The 24,740-nt window shown below is 38.0% G+C and overlaps 1 protein-coding gene across 2 annotated transcripts in view; it reads right to left on the bottom strand.

The window, feature by feature from the left end:
• The window catches only part of ASZ1 (ankyrin repeat, SAM and basic leucine zipper domain containing 1), a 39,158-nt gene that overhangs the window by 9,872 nt on the left and 4,546 nt on the right, over window positions 1-24,740 (bottom strand). For both annotated transcript variants that reach the window (XM_064142886.1, XM_064142887.1), the window contains exons 3-9: window positions 23,003-23,125; window positions 19,520-19,631; window positions 9,764-9,875; window positions 9,368-9,502; window positions 6,479-6,591; window positions 3,854-3,929; window positions 2,956-3,012 (exon numbers count right to left, since the gene is read on the bottom strand). In XM_064142886.1, coding sequence (XP_063998956.1) covers window positions 2,956-3,012; window positions 3,854-3,929; window positions 6,479-6,591; window positions 9,368-9,502; window positions 9,764-9,875; window positions 19,520-19,631; window positions 23,003-23,125 — 728 coding nt within the window. The remainder of the gene's footprint in view (window positions 1-2,955; window positions 3,013-3,853; window positions 3,930-6,478; window positions 6,592-9,367; window positions 9,503-9,763; window positions 9,876-19,519; window positions 19,632-23,002; window positions 23,126-24,740) is intronic.

The raw sequence follows: 24,740 nt of genomic DNA, 5'->3' as shown, positions 1-24,740 counted from the left end.
GACCTGTCCAAAATGCACACCCATTGCAGATATTTTCCCTTTCTAGGGTCTATGTGCTGAACATGTGAGTTACCCAGAATATGAGTTACCCAGAACATGACTGTTCATGCCATGATGAATGCATGGAAAAACTGCAGTGCAAGAAGGCCTTCTTCCTCATGGATAAGCAAGCTTTTAAGTTGCACTTGATCCAATTACACTCAGCCATTCAAATAATGCAAATGTAAGGAAGTGGCCATGTTTATGAATGTACAAGTGTTGTACAAGAACTTGCTTCTATTTGTGAAACAGTCTAGATCTGGATTTTAGGCACATCAACTCTAACAACATGGACTTTATACATTCACTTAACTAACTAAATACCTACTTAAATAAAAAACAGACTCTAAAAATCCATGCCCCAAACTCACACACCATCATTAAAATTACTCTTCTCTCATGCTTTAGATGAAAATGAAAGAGGCAAATTTCAGATTGTCTCAACACATAAAAGATTAAGCATGTCTAAGATGCAGTCAGTTATGCATGAACTCTTAAACCCCTGCCATCTTGCCTAAGTGGCCCCTGTTTTTAATAAATTGACAATTTTCTGCCAAATATTAAGTGCTTTCTTGTGGTGGAGTAGGGCAATAAGCAGAGGAAGAAGAGTCTTGCAACTGCAATATGGCAGCACACAGAGGAGATTCTCTAATGATGAACTTAAACTTCTGGGTTATATTCTGAATGTTGATGTGTTAACTTATCGTTATGCATTCCAGAACAGGATGCTAGTTTCTCTTATTCTAAAGTAACAAACATGTGGAAAAAGAATCTTCTTAGTCCTAAACATACCCAGAAGTAAAATTACTTCTGTTGCTCAAAAAAATAAAGACAAAAAAGATCCAAGTGTTAGGAGTAGCACAGAATCAGATAAAAACCTCCAAAAGGTGAACAGACATGTCTCAGTATATTGAACAGACTTGTCTCAGTATGGAACAGTTTATAAGCTTAAGGAATGCAAGGATTTCAGCTTGAAAGAGTCATTGTTTAGGCTCTGTTGTAGAATACAGATAAAGATATTTACAGAGAAAATATCTTTGTGATATTGTTTGATGGAGTAAAGTGTATAATGTTAGTGATGGGATATTTCCCCAGTTCTCTGGATACAGAACACCTTGGTTCATAGGCATCCATCAGAAGTCATCATTAATCTTTGTAGTAATAAGATCCATCCTTTAAAATAGCAGGCAGTTAGTTGAAGATCTGCCATCGTATTAAAAACTTTCAATTCTGGAGTTAGGAGGAAATTAGATTTTTTTCTATCAGCAGTGTGGGGACAAACTGTCTCTAAACCTGGACTGCATCAAGAATTTAGGTTAACTTCTGAAGCACTAATAAGCCAAGTGTGTAATGTCATTTTTTAAATACTCAGTTGAAAATTCACTAACTAATTCATGTCCATGCATAAAATACTACTTATTTTCCAGGAACTGTTTCCTTCTGTTGCAGAGCTTTGCTTCTGTAAGCACTGTTTTCCTCTGCAAGAGCAACTGATCCAGATATTTGTTTTGGTTCGTCCAAAAAATGCAATCTTTCTAACAGGGAGCCTCAAACACATAACATTAAAACAGAAGTTAGTAGTTTGTGTGAAATTATACCTCTTTGGTGAAAAAAATGTAAGACTTAGCTATTCACTAAAGCCCACAACTCTCCCTCCTTCTCCCAACATTTTCTGGACAAAAACCAAGTAATGATACAACATCAAAAGAGGCATTCAGTAAGAACATATACTCTGTCAAATTTGCAGTTTAAGGCAACCACAACCAACACAGCAGCTCGCAAACTGATCAGAAGAATGCCAGAAAACTCCCCTTTAAGTGCAAAATTCCTGTCAAGAGGGGCTTTAAGATTCATACAAAGCCCATACTGGGATGCTGCCCATTCTTCAGAAAAGCAGTAACACTGGAATGACATGCCTTATGCTTAAGTCTAAGCTAAGGTCTTAAAAATCTCTTCTCATCAAATTCAGGCAAAACATTTGTGACACCAACTCTGCAGTATTAACATCTGTACACAAACAATGGCTCCAGCTGCTACAGTAAACACCTCACAGGTATCAGAATAGGGGGAAAATAAGCTGACATGGAGAACAAGACTAGCATCAGTAGCAGGTTTGCAGTGACCACGTTAACAAGGTGTCTCTGATATCCTAGACCAGGTACATGTTCAGAAGAATCCTGTGGCCTGAAGTAGTTAGGTTGTTCCAAGGAGACTCTCATAATTAGATTTAATTACAGCATCCTCCTGTATGCACTGGAAGTCTTTCACATCCCACTGAAATAATTTCAGCAAAGACTCGGGAAAAGCAACCACCCTACCTCAACTGGAAACTGGAACCTTGTAATGACGCATTACTTAATCCTGGATAACAGCAAAGTGCTAACCTTCCCACCTGCAGTAAACTAAAAAAAAAAGGAAAAATCTTCTCTTTTTTTTTTTTTAGGTTTTACAAACTTGTGTGGCATGCAAGATTCCACAACACAGGAGAGCTTCTGTTTTTCTAACAGACAATAGCACCTCGCAAAAAAGGACCACATTTGAAATAGGATTATCTACTGCTAAATCCTAGGACTGATTTTCTTTCAGGAACAATGTACTTCAGTACTGAAAACAATAAAAAATACAGTTTAAAAGAACTTTTTCCTCCTCATTCCAACATTATTGCAGCAAATACTGAGTATTTGCACTTCATAGGCAGAAAAGACACAAGAATTAACTCAGAACTTGAGAATGATCTGTGGGATTCCATATTTCAGAAACTGTCTATATTCTAATTAAGATCCAAGAAATTGCAAAAAGATTGAGAAAACAAATCTTTAAAAAAAATCTTAACAGGACTAGACATTTATAAAAAAAAGTCAAAACATTAAAAACATTTAAGAAGGAGAATATTAAGTTCTAAAGTAGTGAACTCACCTGTATTAACTCATCTTTTTGCATGATCAGAAGTTGTCTTAAATTTATATCTCTTTCCTGTATAAAACAAAGAGTTTTCTGCTGTCAAGAAGAATTTCAGAAAAAAAACTTCTATGTTCACTTTATCTCTTTCATTTAGATTTTACTTCACTTTTCAGAAACTAAACCAACTGTCAACATAATGAAAAACTTCTCTAGCTTTAGGAACATCATGTTGGGTCTAATGCACGTAACCAAAATCACAGAAGCATAGAATGGTCTGGGTTAGAAGGGACCTCTGAAGATCACCTAGCCCAACCCCTTCTGCAGTCAGCAGGGGCATCCTCAACTAGATCAGGTCACCCTCAACTAGATCAGGTCACCCAGAGCCCTGACAAGCCTCACTATGAATATCTCCAGGGATGGGGCCCTAATCACCTCCCCGGGCAACCTGTTCCAGTGCTCCACCACTCTCTAAAGAACCTGTTCCTAACATCCAATCTAAATCTGCTCTACTGTAGTTTGAAGCCATTGCCCCTTGTCCTATCACTGCAGGCCTTTGTAAACAGTCTCTCTCCATCCTTCTTGTAGGCCCCTTTCAGGTATTGGAAGGCCATGATCGAGTATCCCCAGAGTCTCCTCTTTTTGTGGCCCGCCTCTGGAGCTGTTCCATCAGGTCCACGTCCTTGCAATATTGAGGGCTCCAGATATGGACATAGAAGTCCAGGTGAGGTCTCACCAGGTATTCCTCAATTCAATCCAGATCATTGTAGTTTAATTTAACACTTTATATACAAATTTCTATTTAACAAATTTATTTGAATTAATATACTAACACTAATGTAACCTTTTTTTTTGCTGTAGGTAAACTTGACATTAAGGGATTACTTTAAAGGTAGCAGATGCACCACACACTTACCTTCAGTAATCCTATAATGTGTTCTAGGTCAAGACCATGTAAAAACACTTCCATATCATCAAAAGTTGAATAGGAACTGTAAATGTAAAAAAAAATTAAATCCAGATGAAAACAGTGGAAATTAGGGAAAAAAATGAAAAAGACAAAGAAAAAAAAAAGACATCCAGCACAAAATACTATAGAAAAGCCTCCCAGGCAAAGCACAGGGGAGCAGCCTAAAGTGGTAAACACCTATTGATGACAGTAGTATTGCCTGAAAGGAATAATTTTCATCAACAAATGTCTTTTCAAGTAGTAAAATGTTCCAAATGAACATTAAATTTAGATTGCAAAAACCTGAAATATTTGGAAGTGGGGTTAAGGAAGGTAATCATGTATTCTTATCAGGTAACATTCATATAAACAGGATTCAGCCCACAACTCTTACCCTGTCAATTCCATTTAAACCAGAGAACAGAAATGTATATAATTAAAGATAATGTAAATTAGTTTGGTAAGAAATTTGTTGTCAGAAGACTACCGTTCAGAAGGTAGAGTAAGGAAAAAGTAAAAGATAATGTAGGTTGAGAGTCTAACATTCATAAACAAAGGCAAAACATAAATTTTTATTCTCCATTCTACTAAAAGATATAAAAATGTAAGAGAGGAAAAAAATATTTAAGCAGCTTTCAACAATCAGATGAACAACTGTAACAAACTTAACCAACCCAACAAGCAAATGCAAAAATCCAGAAAGGACTACTGCAATTGCTACAGTGAATCCTTTACCAAAACCCTGAGTTAAGAGATTGTTTGCTCTGTCTCACTGTAGGCTCTGAAATGAAGGTTCTTTCTCTTTTTGCATCAAAAATGTAAGGGCTTCCTATTAAAATTTAAAAAAAAAAACCAGGCAACCTCATTCCCTCCAGAAAGTGAATTGGAATACATGAGAAAGTATTTCAGGTTTTTAAACCTGAAATTAGGGATTAAAATAAGGGAAAAAAACCCCAACAAACCAGACAACCTCATTCTCTCCAGAAGATGAATCTAAATACATGAGTAAATATTTCAGGATTGCATGCCAAGAATCTCACATTCCACACTTTCTGGTGTTTACCTATATCCCTTATCTGGTATTTAAATATATCCCTTTATGAGGATGGGCACCCTAAATCACTCATGAAGGAGTTCATGCTATCTCTGCACTGTAACATGTCAGTAATTCTGTGCACATGCCTTCTGTCAACAGGTAAAATATAAGAGTTTAAAATAATTTTAAGTTTAAATTCATCATCCCTACCATGAAGTTGTGTAGAATTGTGTTATCCTCTGTCTAATTCCTCCCTCTCAACAGACAGGCAGCAGCCACCAGTAAGCAATTCACATATACATCCAAACATTGTATGTACAGCTACTGCTTTTCAATTGGCAATAGGAAACAGTGTGTGAATGACCTGCAGTGATGAAATGTTATTTTGGCATTCAATATGTCCAGTCTTCAGTGGTTTTGAGGGCCCTTCAGTCACTCAATACTTTTGGCTCTGCTAAAGGTGCAAGAAAAAGGTACTTTTTTCCCAGGATCAAAGAAAGGATCATCAGCAGGCAGTAATTTTGAAGCCCCATGAGCCAGAAAAGAACCTAATCCATGAACTGTAGAAAGCAAATTCCTGACAGATATGCGCATTTCCTTGTACAGTCCAGGGCTCTGGAGTCAGGACAATTGTCTAATTAGGATGACAGACAGTGAAGATTGAAGATACACTCAGTAGCCAAGGATGAAAAAAGGATGATGACAGCAAGGACAAGTTATAGGCACTGACCCTGTACAGTGGTGCACAACTGAAATTTAGTACCACATTATGCATTGGGAGCAACTGAGAAAACAGAGACTTCAGAAGGCAATTGGAAATACATTTGATGAAAAATATGCAGGCAAGTGACAGGGAGTGGACATCTAGCTCAAGAATTATGATGAGTAAGCACTGGTATCAGTGCACCACTTAACTGTCACTAGACAGAAAAACTCCAGCTTGCTAGGAGATGAGTATGTGCATGCATTTAAGTGGATAAGCTGTATGTGTAACCACAGCCTGGTATCTGGTATGCTCGAGGGGACTAATTCCTGAAATCAGGAGTTCTACTAATTACCAGAAATGCTCAAAATTATGAAACATCAGAATTAGCAATGATTAACATAAAAATCCTTGAGCTTGACAGAAATGTCTGTTTACACAAACAAACCAGTTCCTCATCTGATATAGAGAAAAAGCAGTAGAGTTTAGAAAAAAGACTACTGAAACACTGTGAAATTCTGGAATTCCAAGAATTGTCTAGTTCAGAATAAAATTTGCATACCCAGACATCTGGCTTCCACAAAGTGTTTTAAGTGGGCTTCAAGATTTCAGTGTCGTACTATAAAGCTTATGAAGACAAACAGTGGTAGGATGTCTTATAGTGAGAGGGCATCCACAACCCCTCTGGACAACCTATTCCAGAGTCTCACATGAATATATTTACTTACAATGGAGTCTCGGATGCTCTTCAGAAAATACACAATATGTATTAGTACAACTTAATCACTGATATGAACAGATACAATCTTTTAGAAATGTTAATAAGCTAAAATCACACTACAGCTGTATTTACCCAACTTTGTGGTCAGGTGCAACTGTCAGAAATTTGTAGATTGCCTCTTGTTTCATTGTTTCACAGAATCGCCCTTGCATGTGATTTGTGGCCAATGAGAGTAAACTATAGATCTGGAAAAGTCAGAATGAATTAATTATCATCCAAACTCAAAATGAATAAAGAAATAACACAGAAGTCAGACTACAAAGAGTTCTGCTATAAATTGCAACTCATAGGGAACATGAAGCATTTACCACTTTACTTCTCTAAAGCATACAACAAAAACGAGGACTTAAGAATAACCCTACGGAATTTATCAAGAGTGTTTCTTAATTAACCAAATTCCAGCACAGCAATGAACTGACAGAGCAAAATAATATATACAAAATCTAAAAAACTTAACATCTGCCACTATACAAGGAACAAAACATCAGCATATTCACTTTTGTAGACAAGAGTTCTATATTCTCAAGTCAATAAATTGTCTTAAGAATATGAGATATACAACTATTTTAATGTTTCCATTTCCAGTGCATATATGGACCCACCATTTAACAATTTATAACTGGCAATTTAAGACAATCTGACAGATAGGGATTCCTTCAACTGATTAAAGAAGCAAGCCTTGTGCCAGTCATCACTATGAATCAGTGATGGATTCCGGAAACTGAATTACCCTATGTGAGTTTTGAGACAGTTGACAGAAAATTCAGCAAAACAAGTAGACCTCAATAAACCTAAAGGAATGGTGAAACCAGTTTCATGAAAATTCAAGTGACTAGACAGTTTCATATACACACATGCACGTATGTGCAGTGTAATCCTGGTGGGCAAATAAACCCTTATTGCTTATTCACTTTGTCTCAGCAGGATGGGAAAAAAATCAGAAGGCTGAAAGTGAGAGGACAAAAAACCCATGGGTTGAGATACATACAGTTTACTATAAGCAAATGGGAACTGAAACCCCAAAACCTTAAGTGACACAAAGCCAGTCACTCATTTCTTCCCAACAGCAAGCTGATTTCCAGCCAGTCTCCAAGTAATGCTTACTTCAGAGAAACTCTGATAGTTCTATTCCTGAGCATGGTATTACATGGAATGGAGTATTCCTTTGGTTATTTGTAGTCAGCTATCCCAGCTGTGCCTTCCACCCTCTTGCTTACTCACAGACTACTTGCTGGAGGTGACCAGCTGAGTCACAAACAGAGAAGGCCCCGGTGCTGCACAAACACTGCTCAGCAATATCTGAACTAGCTGTGTTATCAACACTGTTTTTGTCACAAACCAAAACCACACCACCATACAGCTGTGAGGAAGAAAAATAACTCCATCCTGGACAAAGGAAATGCAATGTGTAAGAAGAGTATCTCACATCACAGATACAGTTTCTGCAGATACAGTCTGTAATACAGACCCTTGGGGTTGTCAACAGCCTGAAGAGCAGATCCCCAAGCTAGATGAAGCTCATGACTATTAAGTATCTCAATACCATCTGCAAGACTTTGCAGTAACTGTGAAAGTTAGCGCTCCACAGGTCAAGAGGCAGGACACACCTCTCAAGTGTGAGGCGCCTGTATTCCTTCCATGTCAAAAAAAGTAATTTTGTAAGATTCTTTGGCTATAGTTTGCTGAACAAGTAATTTATCAAAAGGCAGAGGGCATTTTTAGCCCCTTTCTGTAACCTGAGCTATCAGATCATTGAGCCTCAGACACCTATTTCACCAGCCTACACTTTGTGCATACTCTTGCCTAGCCCTGGAACCTGGCAGGAACAAAACAAAACAAAACAGAAACTCAAACCCCACAGATAAACAAGAAAATCCCCCCCCCAAAAAAACACAAAAAACCACCACAACCAACCAATCACACAAAAGGAAGCTGCAAAGTGAACTGCAGTTCACTAGAGTTACATACTTTGAAGAGACAGTGCAAAAATCTAGGTCTCTGTATCTTTGGAAATGACAACTGAAAGCAAACTGCACAGCTCTCTGGTCCAATTGAACCATGACACATCAACTGGTGACAGCAGTTAGCAGACTTTCTTAAAGAGAATATATGTTGCCTTCAGTAGCTCTGTCTACACAGATAATTTACATTATTTTACATTTTCTTTACTCTTTAGATTAGAATTTGAAGATGGCCAGTACTCCCCCATTTAGCTTTAGCTTTTTCACTTCCACATTGAATCAATCAGAAACTATACCCTGCAACACAATTTGATTATCTGCATTCTCATACACGCTTTGTCAGGCAGGAAAAAAACGATTAATTTCCTACTTCTCACATCAACATTACTAACATCAATAATCCCTTGTTATAAATCTAAAGTCAAGAAATCTGAAAAAGTAACTGAATAAACAGAAATCCCCAAGTGAATCACAGAATCATAGAATCAACCAGGTTGGAAGAGACCTCCAAGATCATCTAGTCCAACCTATTGCCCAGCCCTATCCAGTCAACTAGACCATGGCACTAAGTGCCTCAGCCAGGCTTTTCTTGAACACCTCCAGAGGTGGCTCCTCCACCACCTCCCTGGGCAGCCCATTCCAATGCCAATCACTCTCTCTGTGAAGAACTTCCTCCTAACATCCAGCCTAGACTTCCCCCGGCACAACTTGAGACTGTGTCCCCTTGTTCTATTGGTGGCTGTCTGGGAGAAGAGACCAACCCCCACCTGGCTACAACCTCCCTTCAGGTAGTTCCCAAAGCAGGCTTTTAAAGACCTGCAAAAAGTTGGGATATAACAGAAAACAGCCTTAAGATATATGTAATAGCACAGCTGTTCGACTGGCTGCTATAAATTCAGTTATTAAAGTAATACTTACACAAAAAAATTACACAATTAATTAACAGATATCTGGAGCAAAATACAAAAATTGCATTTCAATGAGATGTGAAATGAGATACCTCTGAATGTTTATTGATCATTGCTAGCTCTGCTGCTGTTTTCTTATCTTTTGTCTGTAGGTTTTTGTCCGCTCCCAGCTCAAGCAACTTAAGAATTACATTTTTATGTCCACGCTCTGATGCCCACATTAATGCCTGCAAAGAATAACTTCATTTTACCAAGTTTACATATGGTGCAAAATCAAATAGAGTTTCAATCAACAGTGCAACCTTCCTCAGTTCTTACATGGTAGAATCTGGAGACAAAGACAAATAATGCAAAAGAATCTCAAAGTGGTGTTAAAGCAAAAGAATTTAACAATGTATTTCTCAGAAAGTTTTACTTTCAAACAAGTTTGTGAGGTCAGGATTTTTGAGCTTTTATCATTAATTACAACACATAAGTAAATCACTTACTGAATATCCATTTTCATCTTGTGCATTTATATCTGATCCATGTGCAACAAGAAGAGCAACAACCTGAAGATAGCCTCTTCTAGCTGCATGCATCAGTGGAGTCATTTGCTTCCTGAAAGAAAAGGGGCAGGTGAAAAAAAAGATTGCAAGATACCAAAACCCAACTGCATTATCAAAAGTAGAGCACCTCAATTCTGTGGATTCTCTGTTCTACAGAAGAGCTAAGCAGAGAATGAAAGTCCAAGATACCACATTCATGCTCAGCAGGAGTCACCTTAGCAGAATGCACAGACTCAGCAATTCATTTATGTCCAGCTGGCAAATTTTAAATATTTGCATTTTGCATTTATTTTCTGATTGAAATGAACCTGTGAAGTAAATAGTTGTCCTCCACATGAAAGAATCTGAAGAGGAAACTCAACAAATCTCTTCTAGGAATTTAGAATATAAACCTATAGTGACGGTTTGGGCATTACTCACCCCCCCAGTCTTATGAAATCATCCAGACTAGACTCAACTGGCTGGAAATTAAGAAACTAAGCTTTATATTTACAATTCAGCACAATATGCAAGCAGGTATTTACAAAATATATACAGCTATATACAGAAATATACAAGTCAAAAGTAATACAGAAACACAATACTCCTCCCAGAAAATCAGAGTCCGCAGCAGGGGCTCCCAACCACCCTTCCACCTTCTTTCTACCCATCTACCTTACCCCAGAGTATACCTTATGCACAAGGTGAGGATGGAGGATTGGCAAGGGCACGGGGTTAGAAATAGAAGGATTAGTCACACAGAAGCAGCCCAGGGAGAAAGCACAGGCTCCAACAGAAACACGCACACTCACTGTCTTATCTATATTTGTGTTCTTATTTTTATACATCTCAGCAAGCCTATGAGTAAAGAAGACATAACTGTTTCCTTTTCACAGCCTATAATCTAATTTCTCTCATTAATTTATTCCAATTTTCCTCAAACTAGCACATCTACAGTACTTCCAGGAGAAAAAGTTTAAAAAAAATACATGTTTCATCATCCCCAAATTCAAGTAGTGCATTAACACAAAAAAATCCTTAACATGTCTCAGCTATGAAACATGGTAGCTTGGTGACTAGACCATTTCTGGTTTGGTTCTGAACTATATATCATACCAGTTTTTTAAAGACAATTCCTCCTACTGCTACTATAGCCCCAGCAGCAGGCCTATTGTGCAGCACACAGACCTCCCTTCATAAGGGAGTTGGTGTAACTGCAGATCACAGCTTTCAATTTAGTAAAAGTAAAGGATATCAGTCAAAAACATCCATTTTTTACTTCAAAAACAATTTTCAAAGGACAGTTTAAGTGATGAAACTGTTTCATGTAAATGCAAAGTTCTGAGAAGAAACACAGTTTTGTGGAGAGCAAGTTCTAATAACAGGTGAATATTTAAGAGGAAGAATATTAAGGACAACAAATATGTACATATTTGCAAAATCCTCTGTAGTAAAAACAACGTAAGCAAAAAAAACACAGGCCACACAGCTCTTGCCAGTGTGCACAGGAGTAGTGCAAAAGTAGTGTGCACATGTGTCACCAATGTTCAGAGCCACCCTTGGCCCAGAGTGTGCCCAAGAGCAGTCTTCAGAATTACATACATATACCATACTGATAATCTTAACTTTTCAACAATTAAAACTAAACAACATCAAATGTTTTTGCCCTTTACCCTTTGTTTTGTTCCCAGAAGTGCATGCATTGATGCTCTTTCTCCAATATATTCTACTATTTCCTAACATTTACTGAAGAAGTATTTACAGACACCATCTTATCCATCATACTCTTTTTGATAACCCAAAGGATGATAACAGTCTCCTGAGCTTGTATTTTGCTGAGATCTTTATAAGATGAAACCATTGTGAATTGCTCTGAATATTTTGAAGGACAAAAAAAAATAAGTTGCTCTGTAGCTTGTGTTAGAAAAGTATCTTTCCAGACTCCTGGCATTTATTCTTTGACTGTCCTTACCTATAGTGTTTCATTATAAGTTCAATACCGACCGCTAGAGGGACTACCTCCTTCCAGATTACTGTTATAACTAAGGCTTTGCTCATCGTTACTTGGTATGGCTCATTCACAAAAGGATAACATCTTGTCTCATGCAAATGCAGGTAAAAATGCACTGAAAAAAAACCGAGTTGTATTTTTTTTTCAAAGAACCTTATGATAGGGAGGAAAAAAGTCAAATATTTGGAGGTAAGAAAAATAAAAGGTAATCAGGCCCTGAAGACATAGAGTCAATGAGAGAAAGGAACACAGTAATGAAATGAAGAGACCTGCATGAGTCTATAACTAATTCAGTTTAGTCCATCAACACTGCAAAAGCACAAGTTCTGACTGAATATAAGGAGACATTTTTATAATGGGCACAATCAGTGGAACTGGTACCTCAGAGTTTTGCAGTCTCCACATCTGGTAAGTTTCAAGACCAGATAGCAACCTAGCCCACTGTCACAGATTTAAGGAAGCAGTTGGACTAGAAACCTCCTGAGGTTCCCTCTGACCTGATTACCATGTGATCCTACAAAGACTACTACAAAAACAGAGAAAAGCAGTATAATCCATTCCTGTAACATAACAACTAATTGATGAGAGAGCTAGATGGGATTATCTATATGTAGACATAAACATCTACAGAAATCTGCACTTTAAAGAATTAACAGAAGTTTATCACAACCTAACAGTTTGCAGCAAGAGAAATCAAACTTGCATGCCCAGTGAGAATGCTCACTCCCACACATTTCTGTCCAGTGGTAGGTCCCTTGCAACCTAAACCGCAGGGTGATTTTGTGACAGACTCTCCATGCCATTGCCTTTGAAGTATTTATTACTGACTGTACTGCTGAGGCCACATCTCGAGTATTGTGCTCAGTTCTGGGCCTCTTACTATAGGAAAGATATTGAAGTGCTGGAGCATGTACAGAGAAGGACAGTGAGTCTCATGAAGGGTCTTGAGCACATGACCTACATCTAAGGGAGCTGGAGTTATTCAGTCTGGAGGAAAGGAGTCTGATGGAAGTCCTTATCACTCACTACAACTACCTGAAGGAAGACTGGAGTGAGAAAGAGGCCAGCCTCTTCTCCTTGGTGGCAAGTGACAGGACTAGAATCATAGATGAAATGGTTATAACCTGCACCAGAGGATGGTTAGGCTGGACATTAGAAAATATTTCTTCACTGAAAGGTTTACCAAACACTGGAGTGGTCTGGCCAGGGCACTGGTGGAGTCACCATCCCTGGAGGTGTTTAAATGGTGTATGGACCTGGCCTGCAGAGATGTGGTTTAGTATTGACCCTTCAGTGCTGGGTTCAAAGCCAGAATGAATGATCTTGAAAGTCTTTTCCAACCAGATATACTGTAGTGGTTACAGCTGTACGGTGCTGCAGACATAGTATCTGAAGTCAAGATAACAACTTTATGACACTAAAGCCAATTATAAAGTCTCTCCATTTTTAAGTAAAACCCATGACACTTAAAAGATCCACTAACAAGAATATACAATTAGTACTTGAAGCATTCTATTTTAGAGTTAGAATAGAAACATATGTAGTGCTGCATGAATTAGCAACTGCATTTGTGCATCACTATATATGAGAAGGCAACTTTTAATGTCTCGGGACACGATACAAAGGCATCAGATAAGAAAGCAAGGTCCATTTACGCGTACTTCCACTAGAGGGAGACTACAGCATTAGTGAAAATAATTCTCGTTTTCCTAACCCTGCAAAGAACCCCAACGAATACAACAGCAAGCTTCAAGATTCGAGATCCGCTGTTTCTTGCTCAAGTTGAAGAGAAATTAAATGCATTGGCACATCTTACTGTAACCTTACCATAACCTAAAAATGTACATAAAAGATACAGTCAGTCATAACCATGGAGATAAAAGAAGAATCATTTCATAATTTTGAGGAATGGTACAGACATTAGCATTTCAGCTATCTGTCTTCTAGATGACCTCGTCCAAACACCCATGAAGTCCTTTGGTATGGCACAATTTGCCATATGAACATGATACTCAAGCCATAGTCAGTAAATAAATAGAATCTTAAAGGACACTTAAACAATTTATTAATTAAATATGATGTCTGTTCCAACTGTTTCCTTCCAGCTATGCCACACTTAAAAAATAAAACATTTTTTTTCACTGCTTTCATTCAAATGAAGGGTTGTTTTCTTTGTTTTTGTTTCTAGGTCTCCTTGCTTTTATGAAGAAAAGACAAAACCAAAATGTTTTTCATTTTTCAGGGCTATCCAAAATTTTGTATGCGCCATCTATGCTGGAAGAGGGACCTGGGGGTCCTGGTGGATAACAAGTTAACCATGGCACAGCAATGTGCCCTTGTGGCCAAGGTCAATGGGATCCTGGGGTGTATTAGGAAGAGTGTGTCCAGCAGATCAAGGAAGGTTCTCCTCCCCCTCTACTCTGTCCTGGTGAGACCTCATCTTGAATACTGTGTTCAGTTTTGGGCTCCCCAGTTTAAGAGGAAAAGGGATCTGGTGGAGAGAATCCAAGGAGGCCTACGAGGATGATGAGGGGACTGGAGGGCATGGCTTATGAGGAGAGGCTGAAAGACTTGGGACTTTTTAGTCTGGAAAAGAGAAGACTTAGAGGGGATTTGATAAATGTTTATAAATATCTGAGGGCTGGCCAGGAGGTGGGGGACAGGCTCTTCTCACTTGCTCCCTGTGATAGGACATGGAGTAATGGGTGTAAATTGCAGCACAAGAGGTTCCGCCTCGAGACAAGGGGGAACGTCTTTACTGTAAGGGTCACAGAGCACTGGAGCAGGCTTCCCAGAGAGGTTGTGGAGTCTCCTTCTCTGGAGACTTTCAAGGCCTGTCTGGATGTGTTCATCTGTGATCTGTGTTAGATAGTATTGTTCTGCTCTGGCAAAGGGGTTGGACTCAATGATCTCCTTAGGTCCCTTCTAACCCCTAACATCCTGTGATCCTGTGATCTACAGAAAGATACAGAGGTTCCTATAGGCTTACTTCATCCTGTCAAAAAAATGGGGCAAAACATAACCACGAGGAAGCAAGCTGAGTGGAACAGCCTTAAAAGCTACCACTTGAAGCCTCCCTGGATACCCACAAGCCATAACAAAAACAGATGACACAGTGATTATCATCTCTCTCACTGAAAAATGTCCCCTATACCAGCCCATTACCACTAAGCTTTTTGAAGCAGTACTTCCTAAAAGAATAGAACTTACAGCTGTAGTAAGAAGAGGGGAAAAGGAGATAGCTGTTTCAGGTTCCTTAGTTTTAGACTTCATTTCAGGTTGCCACTTCTTGTACCTTTCTGCTTCTGAACTGTTTACACAGTTGTTCTCAAAATTAAAGAAGGCATCTGTGTAAATTCTACATCAAACAGAGGTGGGAAGATAGGCAGCTACAAAGTTAACTTCACATGACTAGAAAAACACAGATGATGTGATAATAAAAGGTATTAGCATAAAAATGAACAATGGGATGGCAGAACTCTATGCCATGACATTCCCAATTATCTTGCCACATCCTTACTCCACCATATTCTTATAAGCAAGATGATGTAGCTAAAAACATGCACACTTTGGTACAAAGTGGAAAACTAAATGGATTATCTACATCCACTGTTTTCAACCTTACTTTCAAAGTGAGGCTGCAGTCAAGAAATTCAGCACATACACATGAAATCTACTCCACCTTTCCAATAAAAGGGCAACTCTGTCATGTTAAGAAAGACAACAAAAACATTTCTATGCAAATAATCTATGATCAGAGTAAGCAGTGATGGGAAGTTTAACATATTCAGGATAGAATGTTGCAAGTTTTGTTTCTGTTTTACATAAAGGCTGCTGTGTTGACATTCCAAGACACAATACCTCATCAGAATACCTCTATTAAAAATAGCATTCCATGTTGCTATTGCCCCAATGTATTTCATACCTCTGTCCACAAACTACGATGAACAGTTGCAAGCCTGTTGGTACTACTGTAGGGTCAATACTAGTTGAGAGAAGTACAATCATCTGCTTCAGTGTCTAAGCTTCCTCCCCTTACCAAAAGACTCAATGCTAATGTTCAAAAGTTCTTCCAAACTCAAGAGAATGCTTGCATTTACCATGCCTTTTGCTTCTCCCTACCTCAGGCAAGAGGACAGAGAGGAGATGTGTGGACATAGCCCAACTGAACACAATACTTCAGTAAATACAGTTCTGCATCTGATTTTTTACATCTAATCCCTCTGTTCTGATGTTCATCCAACAGAAGTCTTTCTGTCCTGAGTTCATAATACAAGAACAAAAAACTATTTCAAAGGCATGAAGTAAAACAGAGTGTAACATCACAAGGTATTTTTTGCACTGAGATGGAGCAAAGGTCTTGACCTAATCAGTATCAAACTCCACAATTTCATTGCACCAGTCATAAAATGCACTGTAGTACATTATTTTTTCACAGGCTATTTACTTTTATTGAAATGTAGTTTGTAGTTTGGCATGGTTAATTATCATATGGTAATAATTTCAAGGTCTTTGAAATTATGTGGCAATGCAGATCTACTACCTTATCAACAGTAGTAAGTACCTTGCTAAAACTGAGGTGTTACGTGATTGCTTTATTTTGATGATGCAACTCAGAGAACTACTTTGCAAACCAGGAAATTATGAGATTAACATTTTACCCATTCCATCATCATCTTCTCAAGAGAGCACAAGAGACCAAAAATTGCATCACAAACCTGGTTTTGATATCCCTTAAAGCTACTTGAATTTAAGTGTAAGTCAACATATATAGGCAACTTAGTATCAGACCTTAGCAGTCATTATATTTTCACATATATGCATTCAGGTACATGACAGTATAGTTCAAGCTGTACAGTGACAAAAGACAAAGGTCTAGTTCTTAAAATATTCACCCCCAAAAAAACCTCAACCCAAACAAACAAAAACCCAAACCAAACAAACATTAAAAAAACCAAACCCACAAAAATAACAACAAAAAACCTTTTCCTTAAACATACATAAAATGCATAACCATTTTAGAGCAGAAATGTTTAAGTCAAGCTTTGTCACTGACCAGGACTTAACTGTGCTGTAAATTACAGAAGTGCATTTGCCTTCTGCCTACAGCAAAATCACAGCCCAAGGTTCATAACACCAGGGTACCTTTAAGAAACACATCAGAAGAGTTTGGGGCTTTTCTTTTTGGTTTTTTTTTTCTTTTTTTTAAAGGTTGCTTAAATACTTTCAGGCCTTACAAAAGGATAAAATATATAATTTACAGTTTGGAGCAAGAGGAGGGTGAATGCTACAAGCTAATCATAACAAATTTCTCAAGGTAGCATTCACTTAAATGAAGCATTCAGACTATCACAACTCTACAGAGGCTATGCAGAGTAGACCTTAACAACGCCTTCTTGTTTCACATAACCTTACTACTGTTTATCTTTCAAATCTCTGCAGTTAGTACTCATGCTTTTATACACTATATTCTCATTAACAAAACTGTTTTTACAGCCATCAACATCAGTTCCAAATTTTGATTTAGCAAAACTATAAAAAGTAACTCTACTGAACACTGAATACTCTATTGCAAATAAACCATTACCCTCCCACTCCTGAACTCTTGTTTGACTGCATTTCAAAGAATCAGTTTACTTCTCACTAGCACTTCTTTGCTCTACACACACTTAATGAAGTAGACAAAAAAATCTGTGAATTTCTATGTATCATCTCCAGATGATATGAAATAAAAAAGTCTACTGGCAGCCCCAAAAGCATGACAGAGGATAAAAACTAAACTCTATGTTGTAGTAAAATTAAGTATTTTGCTTTCTATTCACACACTTCAGTTTTTGGTGGACAAGAGAAGCTTCCTAAAATCATTCTGTTTAAATGCTGAGACAGACAAAAACCGTGAACCTTAGGTCTTAAAACCTGTAGTAAACTGACCACACAGGAAGTACTCTTAAAAGTAATCTCAACTCACTGTCAGTTCTGAAGGCTGCCTATTAGCCATCCTGTCGGCTGTAATGAAACACGTGACATGGGGCTGCAGTTCCACACAGACGATCTGTTTTGATCCCCTATCTTCACAGAAACTGTCTTGATTTGGTTTATTACCCTATTTCAGAGCACGGTGGAAGAAGCCCACAAAAAGCAGCAACTGCTGCTTAAGCATGATGAAGTAGTGTGCACAGCTATCAAATACTGGCAAGGAATACAGGCAGCACAAAAATCTTTGAAAAAGAACAGCAAACCAAAACAATAGACCTTGTCAACTTCTACTTTTGTTTGCTGCAAATACAATGTTTCTGACTGACAACTTTTAGTTTTAGAAAAACTACTATTGCAAAAGTGAAAAAAACCACAACTGGGCATTATATCTGATGTATGCAAGCATAACTCATGTCAGCACAAGGTTTTTTTAAACAGACAAATGCAAATAAATAGTTTCATGTCAAGACCGACTATACGAAACGTATTCTGAGTTTATAAAGTTCTGCCCCTAAAATTGCCATATTTTGTGTCAGAATCTAAACTTCCCCTACCCTCCCACCGAGTTTAGCTGAAGGCCTTTCCAAACGTCCATCTGCAGCTTTGCACTTTGGCTTACATTTTCAAACACTTGACGTTTAGTAATGTTTCCCCATTTTTTAAAGCAGGATGTTTATCCTAGCACCCAGCTATCTGATGGTAACAATGTCATTATTTCAGAGTCCCTAGATTTCTCTTCTTTAAGATACAATTTTTAGCTTCTCTAATTAGAATAAATTTTAAATTTGCTACCAGACATCAATGGCATTTCAGCACATGCCAGCACCTCTGGCTATCAATACTGTGCTAATAGTGAGGTCCAGGGCCCAAAGCCCAAGGTAATTGAATGCTCCCAAAGAAAACCAACTACCCTCCAGTTCCTTTTAGAGTTACGTAGTCTACATATCTCAGGTAATGTGGCAGAAGACATGTGATATTAAGAACAAAAAAAAATGAACTCAGTTGAAAAAGAAGCTGTTACAATTTGACCCCAAAATTATGTTCTTTTCCAGCAGAGGACAGTTAATCCTTAGTCAGCCCTGAGTTTCTTTCTTTTTGATGCAAAACGAAACATTGCATCAGACTATGCAACTTCAGACATCTCATAATTCACTGCTTGAAACTGTTGAGGCATAAAGTGGCAATTCAAGAAACAAGCTGTTACTTGTTTTTAAAAGGAGATCAAATGTCCGTTCAGTCTGGATTATTTCAGATTGCACTAGTTTAAATACATTTTATTTACTGAGAAATTTTCTATTTTCTGTCAGAGGCTGTGAGAGGCATATAGCTAGATACACACAAAAAAGATCAAAAGCAGGACGTGAATTATTGAAATGATTACCGATATAACTGACATCCTTATACAGAAGGGGCAATATGGTTTGAAAAAGGCAGAGTACATTATTTCTTGACTTTAAACAGCAGTTATCTAAAGTATTAAGGTTAGTTTTCATCGTACCCATTTATTCCTTGTTTGGTTGTGGAACATACCTAACTAAATTTGATAAAATTGATCGTAGTCTTATTTACTCATACAAATGAATGTGGTAAGAGAAATAAGTATCTAGACACATTTCACACTAGCTAATGAAGCACACATTATCTCAAACAACACCTATGTCTACACAGACAACTTTGTTTATTAGTATTAAATTTTATGCTGCATTCACAGACAAGGGATTTTTTGGTACCTGCAAGAAGCATTAGGGTCAGCATTCCTTGACAGGAGCAGTTCTACAGTCTTCAAGATGTTTTCCTCTGACGCATGTGCATTACATGCTGCCATCAGCACGGTGTACTTATCTGTTTTGAAATTTGCAGTTAGAAAATTACATATGTAAGTGTAAATATCATGCTAATACAGAAACTCTTTTGAAAGGCTTTACATTTGCTAGAGTTGTTAATTGGGCTATGATACTTCAAGGTATTTAGAAAATCCTAAGAAATTTGGTTTTCTTCCACTGAAAGTCACTAGAAATGCCAGGTGAGATAAATGCATCTGAGAGGAGAAGACACTCAGAAGGGTAAGAGCAAATGGCATTTATTCCTGTTGATGTTTAGGATACTTTTTAAGTATCCCCAGAAAAATACCAATAGAAGCTTAAGTATAGATGCTTGTTTCTCAAATCTTGTTCCACACCATCATATATAGTCCCTGTTCCTTCCCATCTCTCCCCAAATACTGCCAAAGGAAAAAACAGCTTACAAAAAGTTAACTGCAATGGATAAAAAAAGGGCATGAAAATTATAAACAGCATCAGTTTTAGGGAGAACAGAGGCCCATACAAAAGGCAGAGGAAGTAATAAGGCTTGAGGCACTTAGTGCCATGGTCTAGTTGACTGGCTAAGGCTGGGGGATAAGTTGGACTGAATGATCTTGGAGGTCCCTTCCAACCTGGTTGATTCTATGATTCTACAAGGCTTATAGGGAAGGAAACAAGCTTACTAAACTAGATTACTGTAGTGCAGTGGTGGCAGGAGAAGAATTAAAGCATGGTTTTAAATGTGGATTTAAAAACCTTCTACACAATCTATGAAGACTCAGAGAGAGGAATCAACATATTGGCTCCAGCTCTGAAGCCGGCTGGGTGTCACATGCCACCTTTGCTCACAAATCACCACTGCTGCTTGCTTACTCAATAAGGGAGATCTCCTTTCCATGGTTCTCCTAGAGACATGTGGGAAGAATCACACCTCAAAGACCTCAGTGAGTTAGCCGGGCCTAGAGTCAGAGGTCATTTGAATAGTTGCCCAGTTTGCTTATTGTACAAACTTGTTCACAAGTTCAAACATGTCTTCAACAATTTGTTTAATAGGTATACTTTTGGCTACCTACTGCAGTTGTGCCTACTTCAAACACACTGTATGTTACAACATATTTTCTAACTTTCTTGTATACATTTAAATAATACAGATGTATTAACATTTTTATTCCTCAGCCAAGATCAGATTTTATTATATGTAAATGAGAGAAGTTTCTTATGTGCTTTACTCTGTTCTACTTAATTCTCACCACTTCTTGTCCTCCACCTCTCCAAACAATGACCTTAGTTTTGCAGTGCAATTCATCTGCTTTTTTAATACACCTTTTTTTCAACTACCCCATGTAGATCTCACACATATCAATCAGTAGGTCAGATAAAAGAAAAAAGTTTCAGAGGTTAGCTTAAACTCCTGAACTGCAAGCAATTAACATTTCAGTAAATAATGTGATACACTGACAGATTTTTACCATACGAGTACCATACCATATCAGGTTGGAAGGAATCTCAAGGATCATCTAGACCAACATTTCAGAGTAATACAATTTAAATGAGATGGCCCAGAACCCTGTGAAGCTGGGCCTCAAAACTGTCTTAATGTAGGGGAATCCACCACTTTCCTTGGGAGATTTTTAATGTTTAATAGTTCAAATGGTGAAACTTGTTTTCTGGCATCCAGTCTGAGTCTCCCCAGTAGCAGCTTGTATCCAGTTATGAATAACAATATGAGTAGAAAGATGGCAGGACTTTGAACAAAGGTCATGACAAACACCATTAATTTGGAATGGCATTTATAGGAAACCTGTAGTTGTATTTGGATACAGCATTTCATATAGCAATAGAGTGGAAAATGAATTTCTTTTAACTCATACCTATGAATGAGAGAGTAAGGGGGAAGTAACACCTTAGAATTCTCAGGTTTCTTACCAGTTTTTCTCTGCAAAAGAGAAACTGCAAAAGATTAGCTTATGTTCAGCTTAGCTGAGAAACCCAGAAAAGCCAGTGAATTTACTCTTTAAGGATGCTGCTGGGATTTTGATCCTATTGCATAGTCAATGCTACATTAGTTCCTTGCTCTTCTAAATATCAAAAAGGGAAAATTTAGGTAATCACTTGGAATGACTGAAATGTGGTAACAGCTATAATTAAAACCATCTTTTATGAGGATTATAAGCATTATGCAGCAATTAGTATATGATTACCTGACACTTGCTGATGTAAAAAAACTCAAAAGGACTGATGACCATAGCTCTTTAGGATGGCATAGTTTTACTGAACATACACGGCCTGATCTGAATCAATGACTTAAGGACTGTTCTTGGCTGGACAGTACTCTAGCTACTGTTTCCCTACACATATTAACAAGAAAACAAGCTGAGAAACTTGGCCCTAGCAAGGTGTTGCTCAGGGCAAACATAGCTTGGTGACACAATGAAAAAGCTGCCATGGATGCTGGTTAACCCACCAGTCAAAAACGATGCCTGTAGTAGTTTCTGCCCCATTAATAGCTCTCTATAGCCATAAAAAAGGAACAGGTATGAGGTGTAGGCAGCCACATGGAAATTCTCTGAAGATGGCTAAAAGGAACATAATCTGACAGTATGACTGCTTTTGGTGCAGGCAGTCTAACCTCATGTTCTTGCCAAGAAGTGGAAGAAAATTTTCAGAGCCAGATTTGTATAATCTGCATTTCAGCTTACTACTATTACAAATACTGGCAAGTGATCACTGCTTTCTTGTACTTGGCAATACCACGTGTTGCATCAGTTTCTTCTGTATTGCAGTTTGGTTTTTTGATAAATCTTCCAAAACAATTAAAGTGAAAAAATATAACCACAGTTTAAGTAGGAAAAAAGTATTATTAAGCCAAAAAAACTGACATAGGAACTGATATTACTTAGAAGGTACACTGAACTCATAAAAAAGTGATTTAGTAACACACTAAAGAATAGTTTTCACTTAATAGAAAAACTAACAGAAGCTCATATTAATTTCTCATGAGCAGGAAAGCTGTTCATCTTGTTTGGGATTCTATCTTGTTTCTGTGTGTACATACTTCACAACAGGATCAAAGAAATAAAATTTTAACTTTACAGCTTTATGCTAGAATTCCTGTACAAGTATTTCCAAACACTCTTTTAAAAAAAGTAATTGAGGACTGAGAGGTGGTGGGCAAAGACAGAATGAGAAAGAACAAGAAAACCCATCCACTGATTCCAGATAAGTTCCAAGAACACCAATTTAATTTTAACACTACTACTTTTACTGTGAAACTGGCAAAGTTATACATCCCAGTTCTACTGTGATTTTATATATATATATATATATATATATATGTAGAAGAAGGACAAGGACGGACAGGATTGTCTGGTACTTAGCATTACTAGCCAATATTTTTCATACACATCTTACCTATTTCAAAACATGCATTAGCTCCTCTGTCCAGAAGAAGACGTACTATTACAAAGTCAGCCACACTGGCAGCACACATCAGCGGAGTCCATCCAAACTGAAATCTAGATTCTATGCTTACACCTGTCAAAATTTAAGACACTAAAATCATAAGACTGCACTACAACAAACACACATGTTATAAACCTTATTCTCAATATGTAACATTGCTAAAAATTGTGCTTAGTCCTAGGGAGAGAAATCTCTCACACCATTTTCATTTTTTTAATACACCTTTATCTAGAACACCAGAAAATGACTTTAGGAACTGACACCAAGGAAGCTCAGTTTTCAGTCCAAGAAGTTAAGTACCACAGAAAGAGCATATTGAAAAAAAACAGTAAATAATAAATTTACCCACAAACCAATTACAGAAAAGTGCACAGAACCTCTGTTTTTTCCACTTATGTGCAATAGCTTTCTCCAATCAAAATGAAAAATCTTGATTCTTGCCAAGCCAAGTGGACTGCCACGGAAACAGATTGCCTGCCAGACTATTAAGATCATATTGACTAGGATTTCCCTGTTTCACGGCATTTTTTATTCTCTGATTTGCAGGGCAGTTAACTAGCAGATGGCAGTTTTTACCAGAAAAAAAAAAAATTCTAGTGAAAAATCAGACAAGATCCAACAGGCAGAGAGAGAAGGTTGCTGTAGCTCCACACCTCCAGGTACAGCCAGTACCAATGACAAGTGTGTACTTTCAGTAGGCACACACATACATCACTGGCCACACTGACCAACATAGAGCATGCATGTAAACAAGGTAACACCCAAAGAACCACAAGCAACCTCTAAACACAGGTTTTACACTAAATAATTCCACATTTGACACCAAAAGAATGAGGTCTCAAAAGACTTTTGTTTAGTTCAAAAACAGCTCTCAGTATTAGAACCCACTCATACTCCAATCCAATTTATTTGATAGAAAAGCTCTAAAATGCTTGACTCTAGAAGACTAACAGGAGCATTGATTTATTAAAGTCTGTCAGTCTGAGCTGTGGTTTCACAGTACCTTAAAGCTGAGTTACATCAGAGCTGCTGACGCCTCCCACCCACTGTTTCACCAGCTATAGTTTGCTCTCAGCTGATTCAGGATTCAGTCCCAAATTGGCTGAAAAATTGTTCCTTCCCATTGTTTACTACTACTTTAATTCTCTGAACTCTTCACAAAAGATCACATGAACTGCAGCAGTCATGCAAAGATAGAAAAATGGAAGACTGATGAATGAAAACAGTAGAGAATTTCACTGTAGCTTTATTTTTGACCAGCTCAAATTGTTATGACATTCGGCAAAGCCTTCAACACCATTTGCCACAAGAAGATCCTGTCAAAGCTGGCAGCTCGTGGCTGGACACATTCACTGATATGTGTTAATGATATGTGTTAAGAACTGGCTGGAGGGCTGGGTCCAGAGAGCAGTGGTGAATGGTGCCACATCCAGTTGGCAGCTGTCACTAGGGGTGTTCCCCGAGGATCAGTGCTGTTCAAATATCTTTACTGATGATCTGGACAAGGGGATTGAGTCCATCATCAGAAAGTTTGCAGGTAACACCAAGTTAGGAGCAGGTGTCGATTTGTTGGAGGGTAGGAGAGCTCTGCAGAGAGACCTTGACAAGCTGGATGAGTGAGCAGAGGCAAATGGGATGAGATTTAAGAAGGCCAAGTGCAGGGTTCTACACTTCGTCCACAACAACC

Source organism: Pogoniulus pusillus, chromosome 4 (genome assembly GCF_015220805.1).
Source record: "Pogoniulus pusillus isolate bPogPus1 chromosome 4, bPogPus1.pri, whole genome shotgun sequence".
NCBI lineage: Eukaryota > Metazoa > Chordata > Aves > Piciformes > Lybiidae > Pogoniulus > Pogoniulus pusillus.
This window is presented reverse-complemented; position numbering and strand designations above follow the sequence as displayed.